Source organism: Scyliorhinus torazame, chromosome 3 (assembly GCF_047496885.1).
Source record: "Scyliorhinus torazame isolate Kashiwa2021f chromosome 3, sScyTor2.1, whole genome shotgun sequence".
NCBI lineage: Eukaryota > Metazoa > Chordata > Chondrichthyes > Carcharhiniformes > Scyliorhinidae > Scyliorhinus > Scyliorhinus torazame.
Genome location: NC_092709.1, coordinates 45,880,701 through 45,904,751, shown reverse-complemented (window position 1 = coordinate 45,904,751; position 24,051 = coordinate 45,880,701). Strand labels below are relative to the sequence as shown.

General features: G+C 44.2%; 1 protein-coding gene across 3 annotated transcripts in view; it reads left to right on the top strand.

Moving 5' to 3' along the window:
* Nucleotides 1-24,051, top strand: part of LOC140408432 (calnexin-like) — a 108,458-nt gene that overhangs the window by 70,370 nt on the left and 14,037 nt on the right. For all 3 annotated transcript variants that reach the window (XM_072495613.1, XM_072495612.1, XM_072495611.1), the window contains 7 exons: nt 2,760-2,952; nt 5,943-6,132; nt 6,318-6,431; nt 8,690-8,846; nt 12,959-13,174; nt 16,231-16,350; nt 16,923-17,052. In XM_072495613.1, coding sequence (XP_072351714.1) covers nt 2,760-2,952; nt 5,943-6,132; nt 6,318-6,431; nt 8,690-8,846; nt 12,959-13,174; nt 16,231-16,350; nt 16,923-17,052 — 1,120 coding nt within the window. The remainder of the gene's footprint in view (nt 1-2,759; nt 2,953-5,942; nt 6,133-6,317; nt 6,432-8,689; nt 8,847-12,958; nt 13,175-16,230; nt 16,351-16,922; nt 17,053-24,051) is intronic.

Sequence of the window (24,051 nt, the reverse complement as noted above, 5' to 3'; positions counted from 1 at the left end):
TGCTCGAGCTTTTTTTTTTTTTTGTTCCTTTTCATCAGGTTTGGGGGGAAGATTTTGTATGATTAATTTCTGGGAAGGTTGTGGCAACTAAAGGATGTCAAAAAACCAGAAGAAAAATAAGGGAGGAAAAAGTGATTGGTGCGGAGTTCTCACCAGGTGGAGCTGCACCCATTATAGTGGACAAGGTGGCTGAGGTGATGGCGTTGGAGTTTGAACAGCGGTTCACCGAAAATGAGCAGCAGAAGGAGATGAGGCCTCGTTCAAGGAGTTAGTGGATGATACACTGGCCCCAATAAAGGAGGCTCTGGGAAAGACTTCAAAGGCAGTGCGGGAGCAAAGAGAGATTTTGAAGGGGGTTGTCGCGGCACAGCCGTCGGAACTTGTGTGGGCAGGTTTTGATGGACCTGCGAGGTGTGAATGGTAGGGGGGATGGGGAGTATGCAAGGAGAAGTGGTTTTGAGTGGAAGTGGTTGGGGGGATTTCTGAGAAGGAGGTGGGGGAGGGGTGGCTGGCTGACTGATTATGCTGGGGGTTTCTGGGAAGGGGGTAGGGCGGGGCAGGGAGGGGGGGGGGAATGGGTGTCTGGCTAACAGACTAGGGGGAGGGTTGGGTCCCGCTTGCTGGGTGGGGCAGGACCGGCAGCAGCAATCATGACTAATAGGAGGAAGGGTGAGAGAGAGACCCCGCCCCCCCCGGTCCAAATGATAAGGTGGAACGTGTGAGTGTTGAGTGGACCAGTGAAGCAAGCGAGAGTCTTCTCGCATTTGAAGAGTTTGAGGACATGCACCAATAGATTCAAAAACAGCATCTTCCCTGCTGTTACCAAAATCCTGAATGACACTCTTGGGGTCTGAACTGATCTAGAATAAAATCGTAGAATCCCTGCAGTGCACAAGACCCTCTGAAGAGCATCCTACCTAAGCCCCACCTATCCTAATGGCCAATCCACCTAAGCTAATAATAATATTTATTGTCACAAGTAGGCTTATTAAAGTTACTGGGTTTGGGATTCCGTGGGGGGAGGCCTTTAGGTATTTGCAGGTGCAGGATTTCGGCAGAAGGTTTACTTAACTTTCCTGGTGGCGTCACTCTCCTCGCTGTTGGCGGGGGTGCTGTCGGTGATGGGGCTGGGAGGGGGGGGCCATCTAAGCAATTTACGGGAGGATTTTGGTGGAGGATATGGCATCGTTGGAGGGGGGGGGTGGTTAAGGCCAAGTTTTAGCCTTTGAACAAGGCCAAAGGTATTTATAATGTGTGAATATCTTGATTCTAGTAATATCCTATATTCTGTGTATAATATTTACCAACTGTGGAAAAATAACGTGGAAGTCTTGTGGTGCAGTGGTCGCATCCCTATCTCTGGGCCAGAAGCTCTGGGTTCAGATCCTCTTTCAGGACTTGATGGCCATGGAAGATGCATTCATTAATAACAGTCTGTAAATCCTTCCAGTATGCCTGATGGCAGCTGGTGTAGCAGGAGAGTTCCTGGGCAACCACACTGCAGAAGGCAACAGCAAACCACTGCAGTACTTTGCCGAGCATAATCAGACACCAATCCAATGGATGTCCATCATTGTAGCACCGGCATAGAGGAGTAGGAAAAGCAGCCAGTTAATGTCTCTGGTTGTTAGTTTGGTTAGTCTGCAAACAAACAACAATAATATTGAACTTATTCCTTCACAATTCAAAGTTGTTCCTGATTTACTAACAGACTCCTAATTTCTTGGTATGATCTGGTTAGGGACCAGTAACTTTTTGTTTAAAGTAGATAAAAGTTTGAAATTCAAGACACTTGCTAAGGAAATAAAACTACAAGATTCCACGGCTTTTAAACAAACATAAAATAAACTTTTCTGTACAAACATAGAACATACAGTGCAGAAGGAGGCCATTCGACCCATCGAATCTGTACCGACCCACTTAAGCCCTCACTTCCACCCTATCTCCCTAACCGAATAACCCCTCCTAACCTTTTTGGTCACTAAGGGCAATTTATCATGGCCAATCCACCTAACCTGCACGTCTTTGGACTGTGGGAAGAAACCGGACCACCCGGAGGAAACCCACACAGACACGGGGAGAACGTGCAACCTCCGCACAGTCAGTGACCCAGCGGGGAATCGAACCAGGGACTCTGGCGCTGTGAAGCCACAGTGCTATCCACTTGTGCTGCCCATGCTGACCTTCACAAGGTCAGAAAGATATAACAATTTACAGCATATGTTAGAGTATGAGGTACATGTGAACAGGCAAACAGTTGTTGCACACCCCATAGTGCACAATAAATGATAGATCTGACCAAAACAGATTCCACAGATTTCTTAACACCTCCACTTCAATGTCAGTAAACACTGAGTCAATTAATCTCATTGAAACTCTGTCTCTTTCTCGAGGGATTCTAGTCTTCACTTTTGATGATCTCACTGTGAAATTCTCTCCAAATGTCACTCCAACTTGGGGGGCCTCAACAATGGCCTAACTTGCAGTGTTCAAATCTCCTCCCGTAAGACTGTTCCCCTGACTTCAACAATGCAAGTGTAGCTGGCTCCCGGTCTACACATGCACAAAACACCCGAGCCCTGTCGAGACTTGAGGTTCCTGCCCCCGCTTGCGCAATGCTAAAATTTTCTGAGGTTGATGGGGCTTTTGTAATATATGGGTCATCTCTGATGCAGTTGATGTCCTAAACCAACATGAAGACAGGGCTGCAATATTACTAGTGACTGTTTATAACATATATATCAATTGTTCTTCTCCAGGAAAAATTCTTTGACAAGACCCCTTACTCGATCATGTTTGGTCCAGACAAATGTGGTGAAGACTACAAACTGCACTTCATTTTCAGACACCAGAATCCTGTCACTGGAGACTATGAGGAAAAGCATGCCAAACGCCCTGATGTAGATCTAAAGAAGTTTTACACAGACAAGATCACACATTTGTATACTCTAGGTACTACGTGCAGCTTTGCTGACTTGCACTGATTATCTAAATATTTTCTTGATAATTTCTCCCTATCTTGTCTGATGATATTCAAAAAGTAGTGCAATTTAAATTCTGATCATTTAGAAATTGAATCGTCAGAGGTGTTCATCCAAACGTGAGTTTAGGAGAAAATTAAATTTGAATGAAACTTAACTATTGGCTTATTGCTTGAAACCTATAAATGATGTGTTATGGAGAGCATCCGTTTTATTAGATTCAGAATGACTTTTAACAATAATTGTCGATCCCTCCACAAATCATCCAGAATAATGAATAGCTAGCTGACCTTCTCATCTGAGTTGCTGAAATTTGACATTTTGTTAGTTTCTTGCTTCAGCAAATTATTCTCCTTTCGTCATTTGTAGCTGTGTATTTCAATGTGTATCGTGTTGTAATTGTGTCAAAATTAAGAACACTTGATGACAAAAAAACAGTAGAAATCCTTTGGAGGGGGTAGAAGATTTGTTGATTTTCTACATGTGACAAAATCATAATCCTTGCATTGTGCACGCCATACCAATTAGATCTTTTTCCATTATGAAACTTCAGATTCCAGTTGAAATCCACATGCTGGGTGATATTTTTTTAAATGTTACTGTGATGTACCTTCTGATACAACCTGTGTGGACCATGTTCCAATGAATTTAGCATGTTCTACATGTGCATAATTGCAATAGCAAAAAATAGAACATAGATTGTACAGTGCAGAAGGAGGCCATTCGACCCATCGAGTGCACCAACCCACTTAAGGCCTCACTTCAACCCTATCCCCTTAACCCAATAACCCCTCCTAACTGACACTAAGAGCAATTTATCATGGCCACTTCACCTAACCTGCACATCTTTGGACTGGGAGGAAACCTGAGCACCCGGAGGAAACCCACGCAGACACGGGGAGAACGAGCAGACTTCGCACAGACAGTGACCCAGCAGGGAATCGAACCTGGGACCCTGGCGCTGTGAAGCCACAGTGCTAACCACTATGCTACCATGCTTGCTCTGCAGGCTGATCGAATCATAGGGTGTGGTTCAGCAGACTGATGTTAAAGTCCACTGTACAGCGCGTTTAGTGGGGTGCTTCTCGGCTGCAGTGGCAAGAAATATCTCGCTACCCAACACCATTTGCAATTTTTGTTGGCCTTGGGGAGTTTCTCCCTGTCAAATGAGCATTTAGAGGGATTTCCTGCTGGCGAGTAAATCTCAGCAGATCGGGGTGTCATTTTGCCCAGCAGCCCTGATCTTTCCACTCCTCTCTCTTGCGCCCCAACCCTGGCCTCACCCTGGCAGTGCCAACCTGGCACATGGGCACCCTGGCAGTGCCATGGTACCATTCTATTGTTCCCGACCATGTGTGGGTCTCCAGAGGCCTGGGAGAACACCCCCTCCCCCACCAGGTGCCATTACGCTTGGTCCACATTAGTGTGGACCAGTCCTAAACGGCGGCCTGGGGTTGTCTCGCAGGTGGTGCTTGGTGAATCCGGCATCTGGGTATTTAAATGAGAAATTAGGCTCACTTAAATATTTGGATCTGGCAGAACAAGTCGGGTCACTTCCGGTTGACCTCACACGGAGCCCAATTGGGGCATGCGTGCGCGATCAACTAACGTGTCCGACTCCGCACTGGGCGCAATGGGCTCACTGAATTGCCCCCATTACCTACCTTTTGGATATACATTCTTTTTTAAAAATAAATGTAGGGTACCAAATCCATTTTTCCAATTAAGGGGCAATTTAGCGTGGCCAATCCACTTACCCTACACTTTTTGCGTTGTGGGGGCAAAACCCATGCAAACCCGGGGAGAATGTGCAAACTCCACAAGACAATGGGCGGGATTCTCCCAAATCCCAGCGATGGCCCGATGCCGGCGTAACAAACGGCGTGAACCACTCGGGCGTTGTGCCGACCGGAAGTTTCAGAATCCTCCGCACTTCCAGGGGCTAGGCCGGCGCCGGAGGGGCTGGCGCCGCGCAAGCCAACGGCGAAGGGCCAGCGCGAATTAGCGCATGCGCAGAACCGCCGGCGTGGTTCCGCGCATGCGCAGACCGGTAGGCGTATTCTAGCACGTGCGCAGGGGAGTGTCTTCTCCACGCCGTCCATGGCGGAGCCCTACAGTAGCTGGCACGGAAGGAAGAAGTGCCCACACGGGGACCGCACCAGCCGGACTACCAGCCAGGTCCCGTTGTGTGGGACCATGTCCAATGGACGTTGGCGGGACTGGCCAGAAACCGACGGCTGCTTGGCCCATCGGGGCCCAGAGAATTGCCGGGGGGATTGCTGCCAATGGCTCCCGACCGGCATAGCGTGATCCGCCGGCGGTGGGGCTGGATTCACGCAGCCCCCCCCCCCCAGGATTCTCCGACCCGGTGGGGGGTCGGTGAATCCTGCCCAGTGACTCGGAGCCGGATTGAACTGGTACCTTGCCACCGTGCTGCCCTTTGGATATACATTCTGACAACCTAAACATATGGATTTAATTCATTTGATGTGTCTCCAAATTTCCCAAAGCTGAAGTCATTTATTAGTTTACGATATGCATACTAAATGCATACTAATTATATTTAATGAGCTTATGATTTGAATTGTGTAGTTGAGATGGTCTGGAGAAACCTGTGCCTCAGAGGAGAAAGGACAAACTGAAGATAATTGTTTTTGTGCTTTCCCCTGTGGCCAAATCAAAACAATGGGCACTGGCAGTGAAGCGTTCACACATTTCAAAATACCATGGCTTTGAATAACTTTACATTGAAAGCTGTACCATACAATATCAGAAATAATACATAAAATAGTGTCCTTATCTGTAACGTATTCCTGAAGCATTTCTTTCGCATATGATTCTGAAATATTGACTGCAGCTTTGGAGAACAATGTGCATGATATTACATGATCATTGTTGAATGTGCCACGGTTACCATCTCCCCTGAATTAAAACCATTTTTTTTTTTTTACTTTCTGTCAGTGCTGAATCCAGATAATAGTTTTGAGATGCTGATTGATCAAACTGTTGTTAGTAAAGGGAATATGCTGTCGGATATGACTCCACCTATTAATCCACCTAAAGAAATAGATGATCCTAATGACAGGAAGCCTGAAGATTGGGATGAAAGACCAAAGATCCCAGATCCTGATGCACAGAAGCCTGAAGACTGGTGAGTAACATCATGAGGGGACTCTTCTATAATGTTTTCATTTCATGTTTACTTTGCTATGTTTAGTTTGATATATATGGTGTCATATGTTTTTCTGCATTTTACCGATGCGGACTTGTATTATATATTTCATAATTTTGAATACTTCTACAGTCACAACTACAAAATAAAGGATCTTCTTTCAGGGATGAAAAAGCTCCAGCAAAGATAATTGATCCAGATGCTGTTAAACCAGAGGGGTGGCTTAATGATGAAGCAGAGTATGTCCCCGATCCCAGTGCAGAGAAACCAGAGGATTGGTAACTTTTAAAAATTGTTTTGTTTGCATTATTAATTAAGTATATGTCCTATACAAATTATGAGCCTACAATGTTTTCCCAAGGTTTGGTTATTTTCTTTTAGGAACATAAGAGCATTCAGCCCATCGAACCAACTACATCATTAAATATGATCATGGCTGATCATCCTTTAGTGCCTTTTTCCCCACACTATCCCCTTAACCGTTCACGTTATTGGTATTTAGAAATCTGTCAATCTCTACCTTGAACACATTCAATGCCTGAGCTTCTACAGCCCTCTGGTATAGAGAAATCCAAAAATTTGCAACTTTTGAGTAAAATAAATTCTCCTTATTTTGGTTCTAAGTAGTTGCTCCCTTATTTTGAAATTGTGTCCCCTGGTTCTGGGCTCTCCAACCAGGGGAAGCATTTTATTTGCATCTACCCTATCTGTCCCTTTGGTTTCAATGAGATCACATCTCATTCTTCGAAATTCTAGAGGACTCAGGCCCAGTTTCCCCAATCTCTCTTCAGGGGACAGTCCTGTCATCCCTGTAATAAGTCTGGTGAACCTTTGCATTCCTTCTATGGCAATAGTATCCTTACTAAAGTAGGGGGACCAAAGCTGCACACACTACTCCTTGTGCAGTCCACCCAAGGTTCTATACAGTTGAAATAAGACTTCACTACTGTACTCAAACACTCTTGCGATAAAGGCCAACATATTATTAGATTCCTAATTGTTTGCTGCACCTGGATGTTAGCCTTCAGTACACCCAGGTCCTTTTGTACATCTACACTTTCTAATCTCTTACCGCTTAACAAATGCACCGCACATATGTTCCTCCTACCAAAGTAGATAACCTTAATTTTCCCTTTTAAACGAAGTTGGGACCCTTCCAATCCCATGTTTTGTTTGTTTAAAATAACTAGTTTATTGCTCATGTAGTATTTGTGAAAATATGAGTTGAACTTTCTGTATACAATTTATTGAAAAGTGATTGAGAGGAGCTACCATGGAAAACATGGAAGAAATCTTGATTTTAAACAGAATGGTCTGGATCCTCCAAGCAGCAGCAATGATGGTTGGATTGCCACTGTGCTCAAATTCCCTTGACTCTATGCTACTGCGCATTTCGTCTGGGGTCTTCCAACCCCGGCTTTCTCAAAAGCGCACAGGAATTCTCAAGTGCAGTCGAGTCAGGGGACAGGACACACCTCTTATGGCATTAATTGGCATATGGTAAATTTAAAGGTCCAGTCTTCATGTCAGTGAGTGGGTAAGCGGGGAGACGGGTAGAGTGGTTGAGTGGGTAGTCAGGTTGGGGTGGTCGGCTTGGTGAGGGTCTGGTCAGGGTGTTGTTTCAATCGGGTGGGCTCGTCGGTGGTTTAAGTGGATTAGTTGGGTGGTCAGTGGGGTAGTCATGGGATCGGGGGCATAGTCGGGTTGGGGAGGTGATGAAGGGTCAATTGTATAGTTAGCTAGGTGTTAGACTAGTTTTTTTTCTATCTATAACATTTCCTGGGTAACTATTCACCTAAACACGACATAAATTGTCCAAAGTCTACAACTAACTCTCATTGGAGACATTTACAGAGGGTCCCAGGGAGCAGAGTGGGTCCCAGGGAGCAGGGTCCCAGGGAGCAGAGAAGAGTTGCCCATCCTAAGTTTAAATATCCCAGGCAATTCCCACAGAAGTAGGCATGACAGGATTTTGATCGACAATCTTGCATCTGGTCTCCAATGATCCAGAGACTGGAATATTTTGCCGATGAATAAACATGCATGCTGAAGAGATGAGTGCCAGTTAAATATAGTTGACTGTCAATTAAATATGGCTGACTGGGATTAGAAGTACATGATACCCTGTCTGTTTTTGGGCAAATACTTTATCCAGCAGGTGTTTTCTGTTGATACCATTTTCAGACATTAAAAACAGTGCACAATAATAATTGAGTACTGCCAGTATACAGTAATATCAGGGGGAAAACATTTTTTTTCGAAGAAAATGACTAAGTGAACTAATTTTCTGCTGTCTCTAGAATCCAAGAATAGGATATTGTAGTGTAGGTTGATCCTATATTCACTGAGAAGGAAATGGCAGGAAAGTAGCACCCAAACATTGCAGTCCTCTCGTTATGTTTTCATATATAACTTTTTTAATGCAAAGACCTGTAAATTTTATTCAATCTTGTTTTTCTTGAAATTGGATAAATAACATGTATATATCAGTGTTCTGTATATAGGAAATGCATTCCGAATGTAATTTTGTTTTCAGGGATGAAGAAATGGATGGTGAGTGGGAAGCTCCCCAGATTCCTAATCCAAAGTGTGAAACTGCTCCTGGGTGTGGAGTTTGGGAACCATCTATGATGAACAACCCCAATTACAAAGGAAAATGGAAACCATCTACAATTGATAATCCCAACTACCAGGTACTCAACAAAATCTTAAGATTGTTATTTGTAATTATTAAACCTGAGTATCAAAGCTCCTAATGTAGCTGGGCACCCATTTGTATGGACACAATAGCATAGAAGAAGTGATGAAAAACTGAATTAAGATCGTAATGAATTAGGATATTGGATATATGCTCTTGGATGGTTGGCAGGATAGCTGCATCCTAATATGTGATCCTCTCATTCCTCTGGAATGCTTTAGCACCATCTGGAAATCATTCAGAGTACAAAATATAAACGGGAATAGAATAAATATTCTTTTTCCTTCTCAAACATGTATTTTATTTACTTTACTTTAATTCAGAATGGATACCTCTAATATAAAAGCTAGCTCTCACTTCGAGATGATGGATCCAATGGTGTCCTATGGTTTTAAGCTCACAGATATGCAGGTTTACATATTGTTTTCTACTTTCATAGTTTCTGAGGGAGCAGTGCTAAGTTAGACTTATTTTTAATAAGAACATAAGAACTAGGAGCAGGAGTAGGTCATCTGGCCCCTCGAGCCTGCTCCGCCATTCAATGAGATCATGGCTGATCTTTTGTGGATTCAGCTCCACTTTCCGGCCCGAACACCATAACCCTTAATCCCTTTATTCTTCAAAAAACTATCTATCTTTATCTTTAAAACATTTAATGAAGAAGCCTCTACTGCTTCACTGGGCAAGGAATTCCATAGATTCACAACCCTTTGGGTGAAGACGTTCCTCCTAAACTCAGTCCTAAATCTACTTCCCCTTATTTTGAGGCTATGCACCCTAGTTCTGCTTTCACCCGCCAGTGGAAACAACCTGCCTGCATCTATCCTATCTATTCCCTTCATAATTTTATATGTTTCTATAAGATCCCCCCTCATCCTTCTAAATTCCAATGAGTACAGTCCCAGTCTACTCGACGTCTCATCATAATCCAACCCCTTCAGCTCTGGGATTAACCTAGTGAATCTCCTCTGCACCCCTTCCAGTGCCAGTACATCCTTTCTCAAGAAAGGAGACCAAAACTGAACACAATACTCCCGTTGTGGCCTCACTAACACCTTATACAATTGCAGCATAACCTGCCTAGTCTCAAACTCCATCCCTCTAGCAAGGAAGGACAAAATTCCATTTGCCTTCTTAAATCACCTGTTGCACCTGTAAACCAACTTTTTGCGACTCATGCACTAGCACACCCAGGTCTCTCTGCACAGCAGCATGTTTTAATATTTTATCGTTTAAATAATAATCCCTTTTGCTGTTATTCCTACCAAAATGGATAACCTCACATTTGTCAACATTGTATTCCATCTGCCAGACCCTAGCCCATTCACTTAGCCTATCCAAATCCCTCTGCAGACTTCAGTATCCTCTGCACTTTTTGCTTTACCACTCATCTTAGTGTCGTCTGCAAACTTGGACACATTGCCCTTGGTCCCCAACTCCAAATCATCTATGTAAATTGTGAACAATTGTGGGCCCGACACTGATCCCTGAGGGACACCATTAGCTACTGATTGCCAACCAGAGAAACACCCATTAATCCCCACTCTTTGCTTTCTATTAATTAACCAATCCTCTATCCATGCTACTACTTTCCCCTTAATGCCATGCATCTTTATCTTATGCAGCAACCTTTTGTGTGGCACCTTGTCAAAGGCTTTCTGGAAATCCAGATATACCACATCCATTGGCTCCCCGTTATCTGCCGCACTGGTAATGTCCTCAAAAAATTCCACTAAATTAGTTAGGCACGACCTGCCCTTTATGAACCCATGCTGCGTCTGCCCAATGGGACAATTTCCATCCAGATGCCTCGCTATTTCTTCCTTGATGATAGATTCCAGCATCTGCCCTACTACCGAAGTTAAGCTCACTGGCCTATAATTACCCCCTTTCTGCCTACCTCCTTTTTTAAACAGTGGTGTCAATGTTGCCTAACTTTAATCCATGGTTCTTGAAGAGCCATCTATTGATTCTATGGAAGTGAATTTTGTTTATGGTGTTGTGGCTCTTCTCCCAAACTTCACCCATTTCAGTATAATGCATCATAATCATGTATCCAAGGCTGTAGTTGTAGAGCTACTTTTGTGTCAACGCAAAACAGATTATTTGTGTATTGGTACAAATTAATTCAGTCTCTTGGGATCAGACCAGGTATTTGACTTCTAGTCCTCTCAAAAACCAGTGAAAGTACTTCTAGAAGGCTGTTTCACATAATTTGGGATTTTGTATCTACTGAGTATAAGGGGGGGAGGTGGGATTGAGTTTTTAAGCCCTTTAGCTTCCCCAGTCACTTGTTTTTAATCCTTTAAGAAATTGATTACAGAGATCCTCAACGTTTACATGAACAATTTTTTTTAATGCTGCCGAGATCCCTGCAAAGCATCAACATTACACTTAGAGAAACTGTAGTTTGAAAATTTCTCATCTCCAATATTTTGGTCCTAGAGATTTAGTAGACCTCCATTTTATCGACACCTCCTCCCCACCATTGACAGCAAAGGGCTGGGTGGGGTTTAAAATGTTGAAATCTTGCCTTCTATCTGCCAAGTTCTAGAACACTAATATTGAAGGTAGCGATTCAAGTCTTTGATGAGGTTCCTGCTAAAAGCAGCGTGGGCTTACCGAAAGGCCTCACCAGCACCACAATGTAATTCTAACATGAGTACAGTGGGAGTACAGCATAACTGCTGCCAGTCAGCGACATATGGTGGAAGGAGGCAACTGGCCACAGTAAGTTTTAAAAACTTTCTTCACTTGGGCAAAGTGTTCCTTCCAGGGTTCTTGAGCAATCTGAGCCTCCCTGATCTAACTGATTTCCCTCAAATCCTTTCAATGATCGCTAGACAGCGTTTCCACAGTTCTCCAGCTACGGACAAATTCCAGTTTCCACCCCACAGCCAGACTTTATTTAAACAAAATGGCCAAACCAACACATGAAATGAAAATGGAAAATGAAATGAAAATTGCTTATTGTCACAAGTAGGCTTCAAATGAAGTTACTGTGAAAAGCCCCTAGTCGCCACATTCCGGCGCCTGTTCGGGGAGGCTATTACAGGAATTGAACCGTGCTGCTGGCCTGCCTTGGTCTGCTTTCAAAGCCAGCGAGTTAGCCCTGTGCTAAACATCCCTGACCTGTCCCAATGCACCACTCAGCATCAGGCTCACGTGCTTCTTTACTCTACCACACACCAAGGATGGCTTGGTGTTACAGTGGTTAGCACTGCTGCCTCACAGCCCCAGGGACCCGGGTTCAATTCCAGCTGGTGTCACTGTCTGTGTGGAGTTTGTATGTTCTCCACGTGTCTGCTTGGGTTTCTTCCAGTTGCTCCGGTTTCCTCTCACAGTCCAAAGCTGTGCAGGTTAGGTGGATTGGCATGCTAAATTTACCCTAGTGTCCAAAAGATATGGTGGTGTTACTGGGTTATGGGGATACGGTAGGGGTGTAGGGCTCTTTCAGAGGGTCGGTGAAGACTTGATGGGACGAATGGCCTCCTTCTCCACTGTAGTGATTCTGTGGTTCTATCCTATGATTCAAACGCATTCCTCTCAATAATAAGGCCACTGTTTCACTGCTGGAAGGCAGTTTGTGAAAGGACATTGTAAAATTCTTTGAATAAGATGTAAGAACAGAAGTAGGTCATTCAGTCCATCGAGTCTGCTCTGCCATTCAATGAAATCATAACTGATCAGATGTGCTAATACTCAACTCCACTTTCCCGCCTTATCCCCATAACCTTTTATTCCCTTACTAATGAACTATCTTTCAATAAATGTAGCTTGAAGGTGAGATCAATATATTAGTAGTGTGGGAAGAAGCCAAAACCAGGAATATAAACAGGATGAAAGAAGAGGGCAGTGATTGCTTGGAAGAGTTTCCCAGTTGAAAAGCTGTTTGTTTTAAATAGTATCCTACTTTAGGTATGGAATCCAACCTGGCACACGTAAAGACAAAGCATTTGGTCTCCTTCCTTCCCTTCTCAGCATCTGCAGAAATAGAAAGTTTCACCATTCTGAAGAATAAGGTGAAGGGAGGCAGACTGGTAACACCATGAGATAAATGTGAAAAAATACCTATTTGGAAAGCTTTTATTTTTATTTTTTATGCAGGGTGTATGGAATCCAAGGAAAATCCAAAATCCTAATTATTTTGAGGATTTGCAACCTTACAAGATGACTCCAATCATTGCTCTTGGTCTAGAGCTGTGGTCCATGACTTCTGACATCTTGTTTGATAACTTTATCATCTGTGGTGAGAAGGAAGTGTCTGAGCAGTGGGCAGCAGATGGTTGGAGGCTGAAGAAGACGGTGGCTACTGCAAATGAGGTGTGTAATATGTCAGAAATTGTGTTATTGTGAAGTGCATTTATTGTAAAATAATTACGTTTTTAATTTCTCTCCCATTTGGTGTACAACTACAGCTTTCCAAAACCTAATGTCATAGATTTATTCTCCATTTCAGGAAAGAGGTTAATGACTATTATGATGAAGGGATGGGGAATAAATGCTGGCCTAACCAGCGACGCCCACATCCTGTAAATGGATTTTTTAAAAATTGTGTCTTCATGCTGCCAGAAACTGTGCACTGCTGACTTTTGGATAGGTTGTCCTCAAGTACCAAACAGGGCAATCCTCCTCACAGATTATTTTTACAACCACAGTTCCATTTTGCTAAACATCAAATACATATTGGGTGCTTTCATGCACAGGATTTGTGCTTTAAAAGAACCCAATTTTGAGTATTCACGCTAAATTTTAACTGCTGCATCTTTTCTAGCACAAATTGGTCCTTGGCAAAAGCTGACTAACCCTTAAAATTCACACAGAAGTTTTGCAAAATGTGAAATAACATTAGTACCCATTATGATTTATTGTGCACATCCCTTTTAAATTTGAACTACTAGTCAGATTTATGATATTCCGTTAGACTAGTTCTCTGCCAATAGTCACGAAAAAGTACACAAATGATCTGACCCTGTAAAATTTCAGTCAGGCATTAAGCACACTGTTGTGAACTAGATTTGCACTAGCAGTTAGGTAGTAACACTTAGTTGATGCAGGAATTTTTTCATTTTTGGTCCATTTCTGTGTCTTATATGGGTGGTTTGATACTCTTTGTAAATATGTACCAGCTCATTTCGTGGTTAACAAAGAACACAAAAGAATCTTGACAATACAAAATGTAAATCTCCCAAAGAAATTGGAACACATCAATGGAGTAAATATTTTTTTGAAGTCTAACTGACATCAGTGGATTGTCACCTCACCTGAAAATGTGGTAAACTTTTTAAAGAATCCTGGGCGCGATTTTCCAACCCCCCCCACCGGGTTGGAGAATCGCCGGGGGCTGGCGTGAATCCCGCCCCCGCCGTGTCCCGAATTCTCCGCCACCAGAGATTCGGAGGGGCGGGAATCGCGCAGCGCCGGTCGGCGGGGGCGGGAATCGCGCCGGTCGGCGGGCCACCCCCCGCGATTCTCCAGCCCGCGATGGGTCGAAGTCCCGCCGCTGTCAACCCTCTCCCACCGGCGTGGATTAAACCACCTTTTGAACGGCGGGACAAGGCGGCGCGGCCAGGCTCAGGGGTCCTGGGGGGGGCGGGGCGATCTGGCCCCGGGGGGTGCCGCCACAGTGGCCTGGCCCGCGATCGGGGCCCACCGATCCGCGGGCGGGCCTGTGCCGTGATGGCACTCTTTTTCTTCCGCCTTCACCGTGGTCTTCACTATGGCGGAGGCGGAAGAGACCCCCTCCCCTGCGCATGCGCGGGGATGATACAGCTGACGCTCCCGCGCATGCGTCGCCTGGCGAAGACCTTTCGGCGCCGGCTGGCGTGGCGCCAAAGGCCTTTCCCGCCAGCCGGAGGAGCAGAAACCACTCCGGCGCTGGCCTAGCCCCTCAAGGTGAGGACTTGGCCCCTAAAGGTGTGGCCCGACGCCTGAGTGGTTCCCGCCACTCCATTACGCCAGAACCCCCCCGCCCCGCCGGGTAGGGGAGAATCCCGCCCCCTGTGTCTGGGAAAAACATTTAAATTACATTGAAAGGTTATCAACCTGAAAAGTTAACTCTGACCTGCTGAGATTTTTCCAGCATTTTCTGTTTTTAATTCAGACTTCCAGCATCCAGAATATTTTGCTTTTATTTTTGAAAAGCCAGAGAAAAAGCTTTTTTTTCTCACATTTAAAACAAAAACTTCATACTGTGTATTTTGTTTCATATTAAACAAATTTTCGTCGTTAGTTGTGATCTGTCTGCTTTAGTTTGCCTGATAACCACATTTCCACTACAAGTGCACATTTCCACTACAGGTAGGTATTTCTGGCCAGGAATACACAATTACATTAATCTACCATCTCATTTAAAAATACAGCTCAAGTGCTTCTTCACAGATTTCATACATTTAAACATATGGAATCAATAATTGACTAATATAGCAGATTTTTCAAAATATAATTGTAACATTTAAATATTTTATTTGTGGAGTTTTATTGGTTGCAGTATTCTTGTACAGGGTATTCATTTATGAGCTGTTGACTGCTTTTCAGGGACCCCCTCCCCCCCATTTCTTAATTGCATTAAATGTATTTTTCTGTTTAGTTTTTGTTTTATATGCATCACATTTTTAAACTTTTGTGATTGCTGATGGATCTGGGGAAATTCCTGTCTGAATTGACTGGTTTATTTATCTATTATTTACTTTTGTGTCCCATAGTATGAACTTGAAAACAAGAGTCTGGTGTTAAAGTTACTTTAATCAAGGGTAGTTTGATTACTCTTGTAACTAAACTAAGAATGGGCTGCACGGTGACACAATGGTTAGCGCTGCTGCCTCAGTGCTGAGGTCCCAGGTTCGATCCTGGCCCCAGGTCATTGTCCGTGTGGAGTTTGCACATTCTCCCCGTGTGTGCGTGGGTCTCACCCCTATAACCCAAAGATGTGCAGGATAGGTGGATTGACCATGCTATATTCACCCGTTAATTGGAAACAAAATAACTGGGTACTCTAAATTTGTTGTTAAAAAACTATAAAACTAAGAAGATACACTTGCATTTTAATTAAACAATGTTTATGATTTTTTTTCTTTTACTACTTTTACTTTCTCCCGCTGTCTAATCTAACATATTTTTACTTTTTTCTGTTTCTTCTGTCACCCACCATCCATTTCGGAGGTTAGTTGTTTTTTTTTTTAAAGAGCATTCCATTGATAAAATAAGTCAGTTTAAAAATGAGTTTTAGACCCAAGCTTAATTGACCTTATAGGATCACTGATGCAACTATGGTGGTGTAGTTTACCCACAGTGATCTTGAAATTTCCAGAGCAAACTAGTGTGTTAAATAAAGGTAATTGTTTGATCTGAATCAGGAGTTCATCTTTTTTCCTTTTCAGCCAGGTGTATTGGGTCAGTTGACAACTGCAGCAGAAGAGCGTCCTTGGCTCTGGATTATTTACATCCTGACAGCTATTTTACCTTTAGGGCTAATTGTGCTGTTCTGCTGGCCAAGCAAGGTAAGAAAAAGTCACACAACTTACCACCACTTGCCTGTGCCCACTTGGGCAAATACTAAAATGTGCCTGCCAAGTGTGGAATTACAACTTTTCAAGTGTAAAGTAGGCTTTACGGGTGTATGGGAGGAAGAATGCTGGCAGGTTTTGAGATTTTTATTTACTTTATTAGTCTAGAGGGAATCTTTGATCAGTTTGGACTATAAAGAGCCTTGAGGATTGACAACCTTCCAGGATTTTACTGGACTCAAAGACGTAATAAATGGTTTTTTTTAATTTTTCTTTGAATACTTAAGCTTATTGTTTCTTTAAGTATTGGTGATGTGCAGAAAGGAGGTTTTCTAAGGTGGCTGGAGGTAAGAAATCTTTTGCTGAAGTCTGGAGGAATATATCCAACCACAGTTGCAAACCCTGAAGTGGGAGGGAAAGCAGAGGGAGAGAGGAAGCAAAGGGAGGAGAGGGGGAATTTAAAGATGACTTTGAACTGGACTTCTCAAAAAAATACATGACTTTTTGAGTTTGACCTTAATGGAAGAAATATCAAACTGTAGCATAAATTATACAACTCTTTTTAGAAACCTGACGAGGCAGCTGAGTATAAGAAGACTGACGCTATGCAGCCTGATGTCAGAGGAGAACAGGATCAGGAGGATGAAGAGCAGGAGGACGTGATGGATGAGAAGAAACAATGTAACCTTACGAAAGGTAGAAGAACAGCATCTTGGATTTGTCTTCTGTTTTTATGCTGTGTGAAGGAATAATTTCCCATACGATTCCTAATGGGAATGTCATGTAGATTTGACATTAACAGTGGAACCTTCAAAATCAGCTTCTATATGTACAGGAGCACCACACCATTCTAACTTTCCACTGCCTTTGTGTTGTTAGATTGTTTATTTAGCATCCATTCTTGAATGAACTGCAGTTTCTTCCAATTGAAGGTTAGGATCACCAAAACTATTGTGTTTGGTTCATGCCATCAATTCTGTACCCTTCGCTGGCCATTGACTCGGGTTGAAATAGGCTACTCACAACTTCATTCTCCTGTTTACAATTCCTACTTCCTATTAGAGCTGACTCTCTGATGTATCCCCTGTATCACAAAGACCACGGCCGGGATTCTCCAATCCTGCGGCCAAGTTTTGACGCGGCGTGAAAAGTGGCGCGAGCCACTGGTATCAACGGGCCTCACCTGGCAGCTATCCACCCCTTCCCAGGGGGCTAGTATGGTGCCGGAGTGGTCTCTGCAACCTCGGCACCCGAAAGCCAGCGGCACAGTCTGCGCGGGTTTGCGCATGCACGCCACGGCTGGCGCGAGTTCACGCATGCATGTGGGTCCCCGTCTCCGCGCCAGCGTCAGATCCCCCCCGCCCCCCCACCAGGACGGCCCCCACAGACAGAACTCAGAGGTCCCGCCGAGTGGGACCATACGTAACCCGTGCCGGCGGGACTCGGCCGAACTCATCAGGCACTCTGCATGTTGAGGCTCGGAGAATCGCCGGGGAGTGCGCTTTCAACGCCCCCAACTGGTGCGGCGGCAATCCCGCGGGCGCCTGAAAATCGGCGCCGGAGAATCGGCGAGCCAGCGGCGGGGAGCAATTCCCACGTCCCCCCCGGGGATTCTCCGACCCAACGCGGGGTCCGAGAATCCCGGCCCACCTCTATAACATTGCCTGCCTCCACCATTGCTTCAACCTATCTGCTGCTGTATTGAATATCTGTACCTCTGTCAGATGTTCCAATGTTCTGGTCAGCTTTCAAACTTGCACCTTCCTTAAACTTTAAATTTATCTAAAACTCTGCTGCCCAGGTATAACAACCCTCAACACTTTCCACCCTCTCCCAAACACAAAACTCTGCATGCCTCTGTTTGGCCTTGTGCATACCATGTTCACTTTGCCCCACATTGGTGATTGTATTTTCACCCATCTAGGGCTTACATTCTGGCATTCCCTTCCTCAACCCCTCTCCATCTGCATCTACATTATGGGATGTATCTTTGTTCACTTTACAATTTTGTGACTAATTCAGACATCTACCCTTACATTTTGAACCTTTTTTCTGTTACTTACATTTTGTAATACACACTAACAAACTTCAGAAAGAGGAATCTGGGAATGGTTATAGCACAGGAAGCCATTCTGCCTGTCATTTCTGTGTCGACTGAAAGAACTATTCGCCTAGTTCCACTCCCCTGTTTTTTCCCTATGGCCTTGCAATTTTTTTACTTCTGATTATTAGCAAATTCTCTTTTTTTTGAGACCCTCAACTGAATCTGCCAGCAGCACACGCTGGGGCAGAGCATTTTCACCAGGTGAGATGAGAGTGAGTGCCCTTGACATTAAGGCAGCATTTGACCAAGTTATCATGGAGGCCTAGAAAAATTGGAGTCACTAGGAATGATGGGGGGAAATTCTCGGCTGGATGGAGACATACCTAGCTCAAAAGAAGATGGTTGTGGTTATTGGAGGTCTATCATCTCAGTTACTAGACATAACTGCAGGAGTTCCTCAAGATAATATCCTGGACTCAACCATCTTCAGCTACTTCACCAATGACCTTGCTTCCAACATTAGGTCAGAAGTGAGGATGTTCGACAATGGTTGCATAATTTTCAGCATATTCGCAACACCTCCAACACTGAAGCAGTCCCATGTCCAAATGCAGCAAGACCTGGACAATATCCAAACTTGAGTTAACTAGTGTCAAATAACATTTTCCCACACAAGTGCCATTTCCAACAAGCGGCAATCGTATTTTTTTATAAATTTAAAGTACCCAATTCATTTTTTCCAATTAAGAGCAATTTAGCATGGCCAATCCACTTAACCATCACATCTTTGAGTTGTGGGGGTGAGACCCACGCAGACACTGGGAGAATGTGCAAACTCCACGCGGACAGTGACCCAGGTCCTTGGTGCCGTGAGGCAGCAGTGCTAACCATTACGCCACCGTGCCGCCCACCAAGAGACAATCTAACCATTGCCCCTTGACATTCTATGGTATTACCATGACTGAATTGAAGGAGGGAGTTAACATTTACCAGAAACTGAACTGGACCAACCAGATATTGTGACTGCAACAGCAGGTCAGAGGCTCGGAATCTTGTGGCAAATAACTCACCTTCTGACTTCCCAAAACCTTTCCACCACCTACAAGGTACAAGTCAGGAAAACTCTTCACTTGCCTAGATGAGTGCAGCTCCACTCAAGAAGTTGACACCATCCAGGAAAAGCTGAATGCTTGATTGGCACCCCATCCACAAGCATTCATTCCCTCCATCACCGATCACAGTGGCAGCAGTGTATACCATGTGCAAGATGCACTGCAGGAACTCACCAAGCCTCCTTTGACAGCACCTCCAAATCCACGACCGCTACCATCGAGAAGGATGAGCAACAGATTCAAGGGAACACCACCACTTGGAAGTTTCCCTCCAAGCTACACCATCCTGACTTGGAAATATCATTGTTCTTTTACGGTCGCTGGGTCAAATCCTGGAACTCCCTCCCGAACTGCGCTGTGGGTATACCCATATCACAACCTACTGCAGATGTTCAAGAAGGCAGCTCACCATTAGCTCCTCAAAGGCAAAAGGAATGGGCAATAAATGCTGGCCTAGCCAGTGATGCCAGCATCTTATTAATTAATAAAAATTAATTCAGATCAACCACACGCTGCATAAAATGTTTTTGGCACTGTTGCTTCTTTTGCCAATCACCGTTAAATCAGTGTCCTTTGGTTCTCAAAGAAGACAGAGAGGCAGAAAGCAACATGACATAAGCAATAAAAATGTCAATAAAATGCCCCGCAAAGCAGTCACCCAGCCTGTGTTTAGTCTCCGAAACGTAAAGGAGACTACTTTGAAAGCAGCGAATATAGTTGGCAAACCTTCTTTGCACAGTCCACGAACATGACCCCAACCTTCCTGTCACTTCCATTTAAACTTACCATCTTGCTCTCGGGGGCAGCACGGTAGCACAAGGGGATAGAACTGTGGCTTCACAGCGCCACGGTCCCAGGTTTGATTCCCCGCTGGATCACTGTGCGGAGTCTGCACGTTCTCCCCGTGTGTGCGTGGGTCCAAAGACGTGCAGGTTAGGTGGATTGGCCATGATAAAATTGCCCTTAGTGACCAAAGAAAATGTTAGATGGGATTATTGGGTTACGGGGATAGGGTGGAAGTGAGGGCTTAAGTGGGTCGGTGCAGACTCAATGGGCCGAATGGCCTCCTTCTGCACTGTATGGTCTATGTTCTATACCCACATGTCTTTCCTTGACCTGCTGCAATGTTCCAGTGAAGCCCAACGCAAACTGGAGAAACAACACCTCTCCTTATGATTCGGCATGTTACAGTCTTCTGGACTCAACATTGAGTTCAACAACTTTAGACTGTGAACTTTCTCCTCCATCTTGAGTCCCTTTTTTTTGGTTGGCCCAATGCAAGCCGCTCCCAACTCTTCCCTCACAGGGCCATCTGCTGCTTGTTATTTAGTTTTGCTTTCACTGCGCACTGACGTTTGTTCTCCTGTTAATACATTCTGCTGTCTTACCTTTATCAACACCATTTTTAGTCTTTAATGCTACCATTAACACTCCCTTTGTTTTGTGTCCATGACATCATTGTCCATCTCTCCTTAGCTACCACCTATCCCTGATCTTATATCCTGCTCAACCTTCTCCACCCCCCTACAACTAGATAATCCATTACGTTCCTGTCCCTCTTCAGTTCTGAAGAGCCATATGGATTTGAAATGTTAACTCTGTGTATCTCGCCACAAAAGCAGCCAGATCTACTGAGATTATCCAGCATTTTGTATTTATATTTCAGATTTCCAGCATCCGCACTGTTTTACTTTTGCTTTTCTGTTAACTTTGTTTCTCTGTTCACAGATGGTGCCTGACATCCTGAGTCTTTCCAGCAGTTCCTCTTCCATATTTTAGTAATGTTTTTACCTAAAAAGCTGATAATTTGGTGCTGCGGCACTTTTGATTTGGATGATCAATTCTGATATGTTTTCACAATTAACTGGAACATTCAGAACAAGAAAGAAGCATCTGATTAGTTTCTAAGTTCCAAAACTAGCATGTTTCAGTTTTTGTTTGTGAAGAAGCAGCTATCTGATTTCTTTTTTGAATTTGTCAGCTGGACATCTTGATCTGCCTCCATTAACTCTCGAGGTATTGTAAAACAGTCCTGGACATCAGTTGTAGCATAGCAAAACAAAAAGGCTCTGAATAAAAATGTTTAATACGCTCAGCTGCAATGCTTCTTCATGGTTGTTTTAGTTAGGATGATAATTTAATTATTGTAAACTTTTTAAAGTGTCTTCTGATAGACTAATTTCAGACAAACACATGGAAGTGTTTATATACTAGTATCCCACTCATTCTGCAAGACTAATGGCTGAGTATTTTGGGGGGAGAAACACTTCGGCCATAGCACTTTGTCATTTTAGAGCTTGTTTTTGTGACTTTTCTGGATAATTTGTGGCTTTGTTAGAGGAGTAGGCCATGTGGGTGGCACGGTAGCACAGTTGGTAGCACTGTTGCTTCAGAGCTCCAGAGTCCCAGGTTCGATTCCCGGCTTGGGTCGCTGTCTGTGTGGAGTCTGTATCTTCTCCCTGTGTCTGCGTGGGTTTCCTCCGGGTGCCTTGGTTTCCTCCCACAAGTCCCAAAAGACGTGCTGTTAGGTAATTTGGACATTTTGAATTCCCCCTCAGTGTACCCGAACAGGTGCCAGAATGTGACGACGAGGAGCTTTTCACAGTAACTTCATTGCAGTGTTAATGTAAGGCAACTTGTGACAATAAGGATTATTATTATTATTATTCTGTCCCTCAGTCCCGTTCCATCATTTGGATCATAACTGATTATGGCTCCTTAACTCCGTTCTCCACCTTTGCTCCACATCCCATGATACCTATGCTTAGCATAATTTTGGTTGACTTGACACCAATTTCCCATACCATGAAGGTATCGAACAGTGCAGCACAGTATAGGCCCTTCAACCTACGATGTTGTGCCGACCATTTATCCTAATCTAAGATCAATCGAACCTACACCCCTTCAATTTACTGCTGTCCATGTGCCTGTCCAAGAGTTGCTTAAATGTCCCTAATGACTCTGACTCCACCACCTCCGCTGGCAGTGCATTCCACACACCCACCATTCTCTGTGTAAAGAACCTACCTCCGACATCTCCCCCATACCTTCCTCCAATCACCTTAGAATTATGTCCCCTCGTGACAGCCATTTCCGCCCTGGGAAAAAATCTCTGGCTATCCACTCTCTCCATGCCTCTCATCACCTTGTACACCTCTATCAAGTCACCTCTCTTCCTTCTTTGCTCCAGTGAGAAATGCCCTAGCTCCCTCAACCTTTCTTCATAAGCCATGCCCTCCAGTCCAGGCAGCATCCTGGTAAATCTCCTCTGCATCCTCTCCAAAGCATCCACATCCTTCCTATAATGAGGGACCAGAACTGGACACAATATTCCAAGTGTGGTCTAACCAGGGTTTTATAAAGCTGCAGCAAAACCTTATGGCTCTTAAACTCAATCCCCCTGTTAATGAAAGCCAACACACCATACGCCTTCTTAACGACCCTATCAACTTGGGTGGCAACTTTGAGGGATTTATGTACATGGACCCCAAGATCTCTCTGTTCCGCCACACTTCCAAGAATCCTGCCTTTAACCCTGTATTCAGCATTCAAATTCGATCTTCCAAAATTAATCACTTCACATTTATCTAGGTTGAACTCCATCTGCCACTTCTCAGCCCAGCTCTGCATCCTGTCAATGTCCTGTTGTAACCTGCAATAGCCCTCAACACTATCTACAACTCCACCATCCTTCGTGCCATTGGCAAACTTACTAACCCACCCTTCCACTTCCTCATCTGAGTAATTTATAAAAACCACAAAGAGCAGTGGTCCCAGAACAGATCCCTGCAGGACACCACTGGTCACCGACCTCCAGGCGGAATATCGTTTTCTCTTGCTATCTGCTTTAGCAGATACCTTTATCAGAACCCATCTCAAGTACCACATAGAAAGGGCAGTAGTAGTCTAAAATATTCTTTTTTCAACTGGCTGTGAAAGCTAGGTCAAAATAAATAATGTTTGAAGTACAGATGAACCTTGATCTAATAGAATGGCAGAACAGTGCCAAAGGTTGAATGGCATACTGCTGTTCTTATGTAACACACCTCTTCCGTCCAAGTGAAGTAGGTATTTCAAAAGAAAAGTCTTCATTACATAATTGACATGCTTTTCCGGAGTGAGCTGAATGTAAAGAAACACCACAGAGATGCATTTATTTGAAGTTGAAGTGCAGGTATTGATTTCTCCATGACTTGTGGTCCTGTATACAAAAAATGTATGTGTCCTGCAGCTTGATACAGGATTACAAGTAACAATTATATAATCTTGTTGAAAATGGGATAAGAATGAGCCAACAGAATTTTCATGTGTGAATCATAGAATCCCTACAGTGCAGAAGGAGGTAATTCGGCCCATCGAATCTGCACCAACCCTTCAAATGGCACTCCACCCACCCCGCACTATCACTGCAACCCCATAACGTAACTTGCACATCCCTGGACACCAAGGGACAATTTATCATGGCCAATCCACCTACACCGTACATCTTTGGACTGTGGGAGCAAACTGGAGCATTCGGAGGAAGCCCACGTAGACATG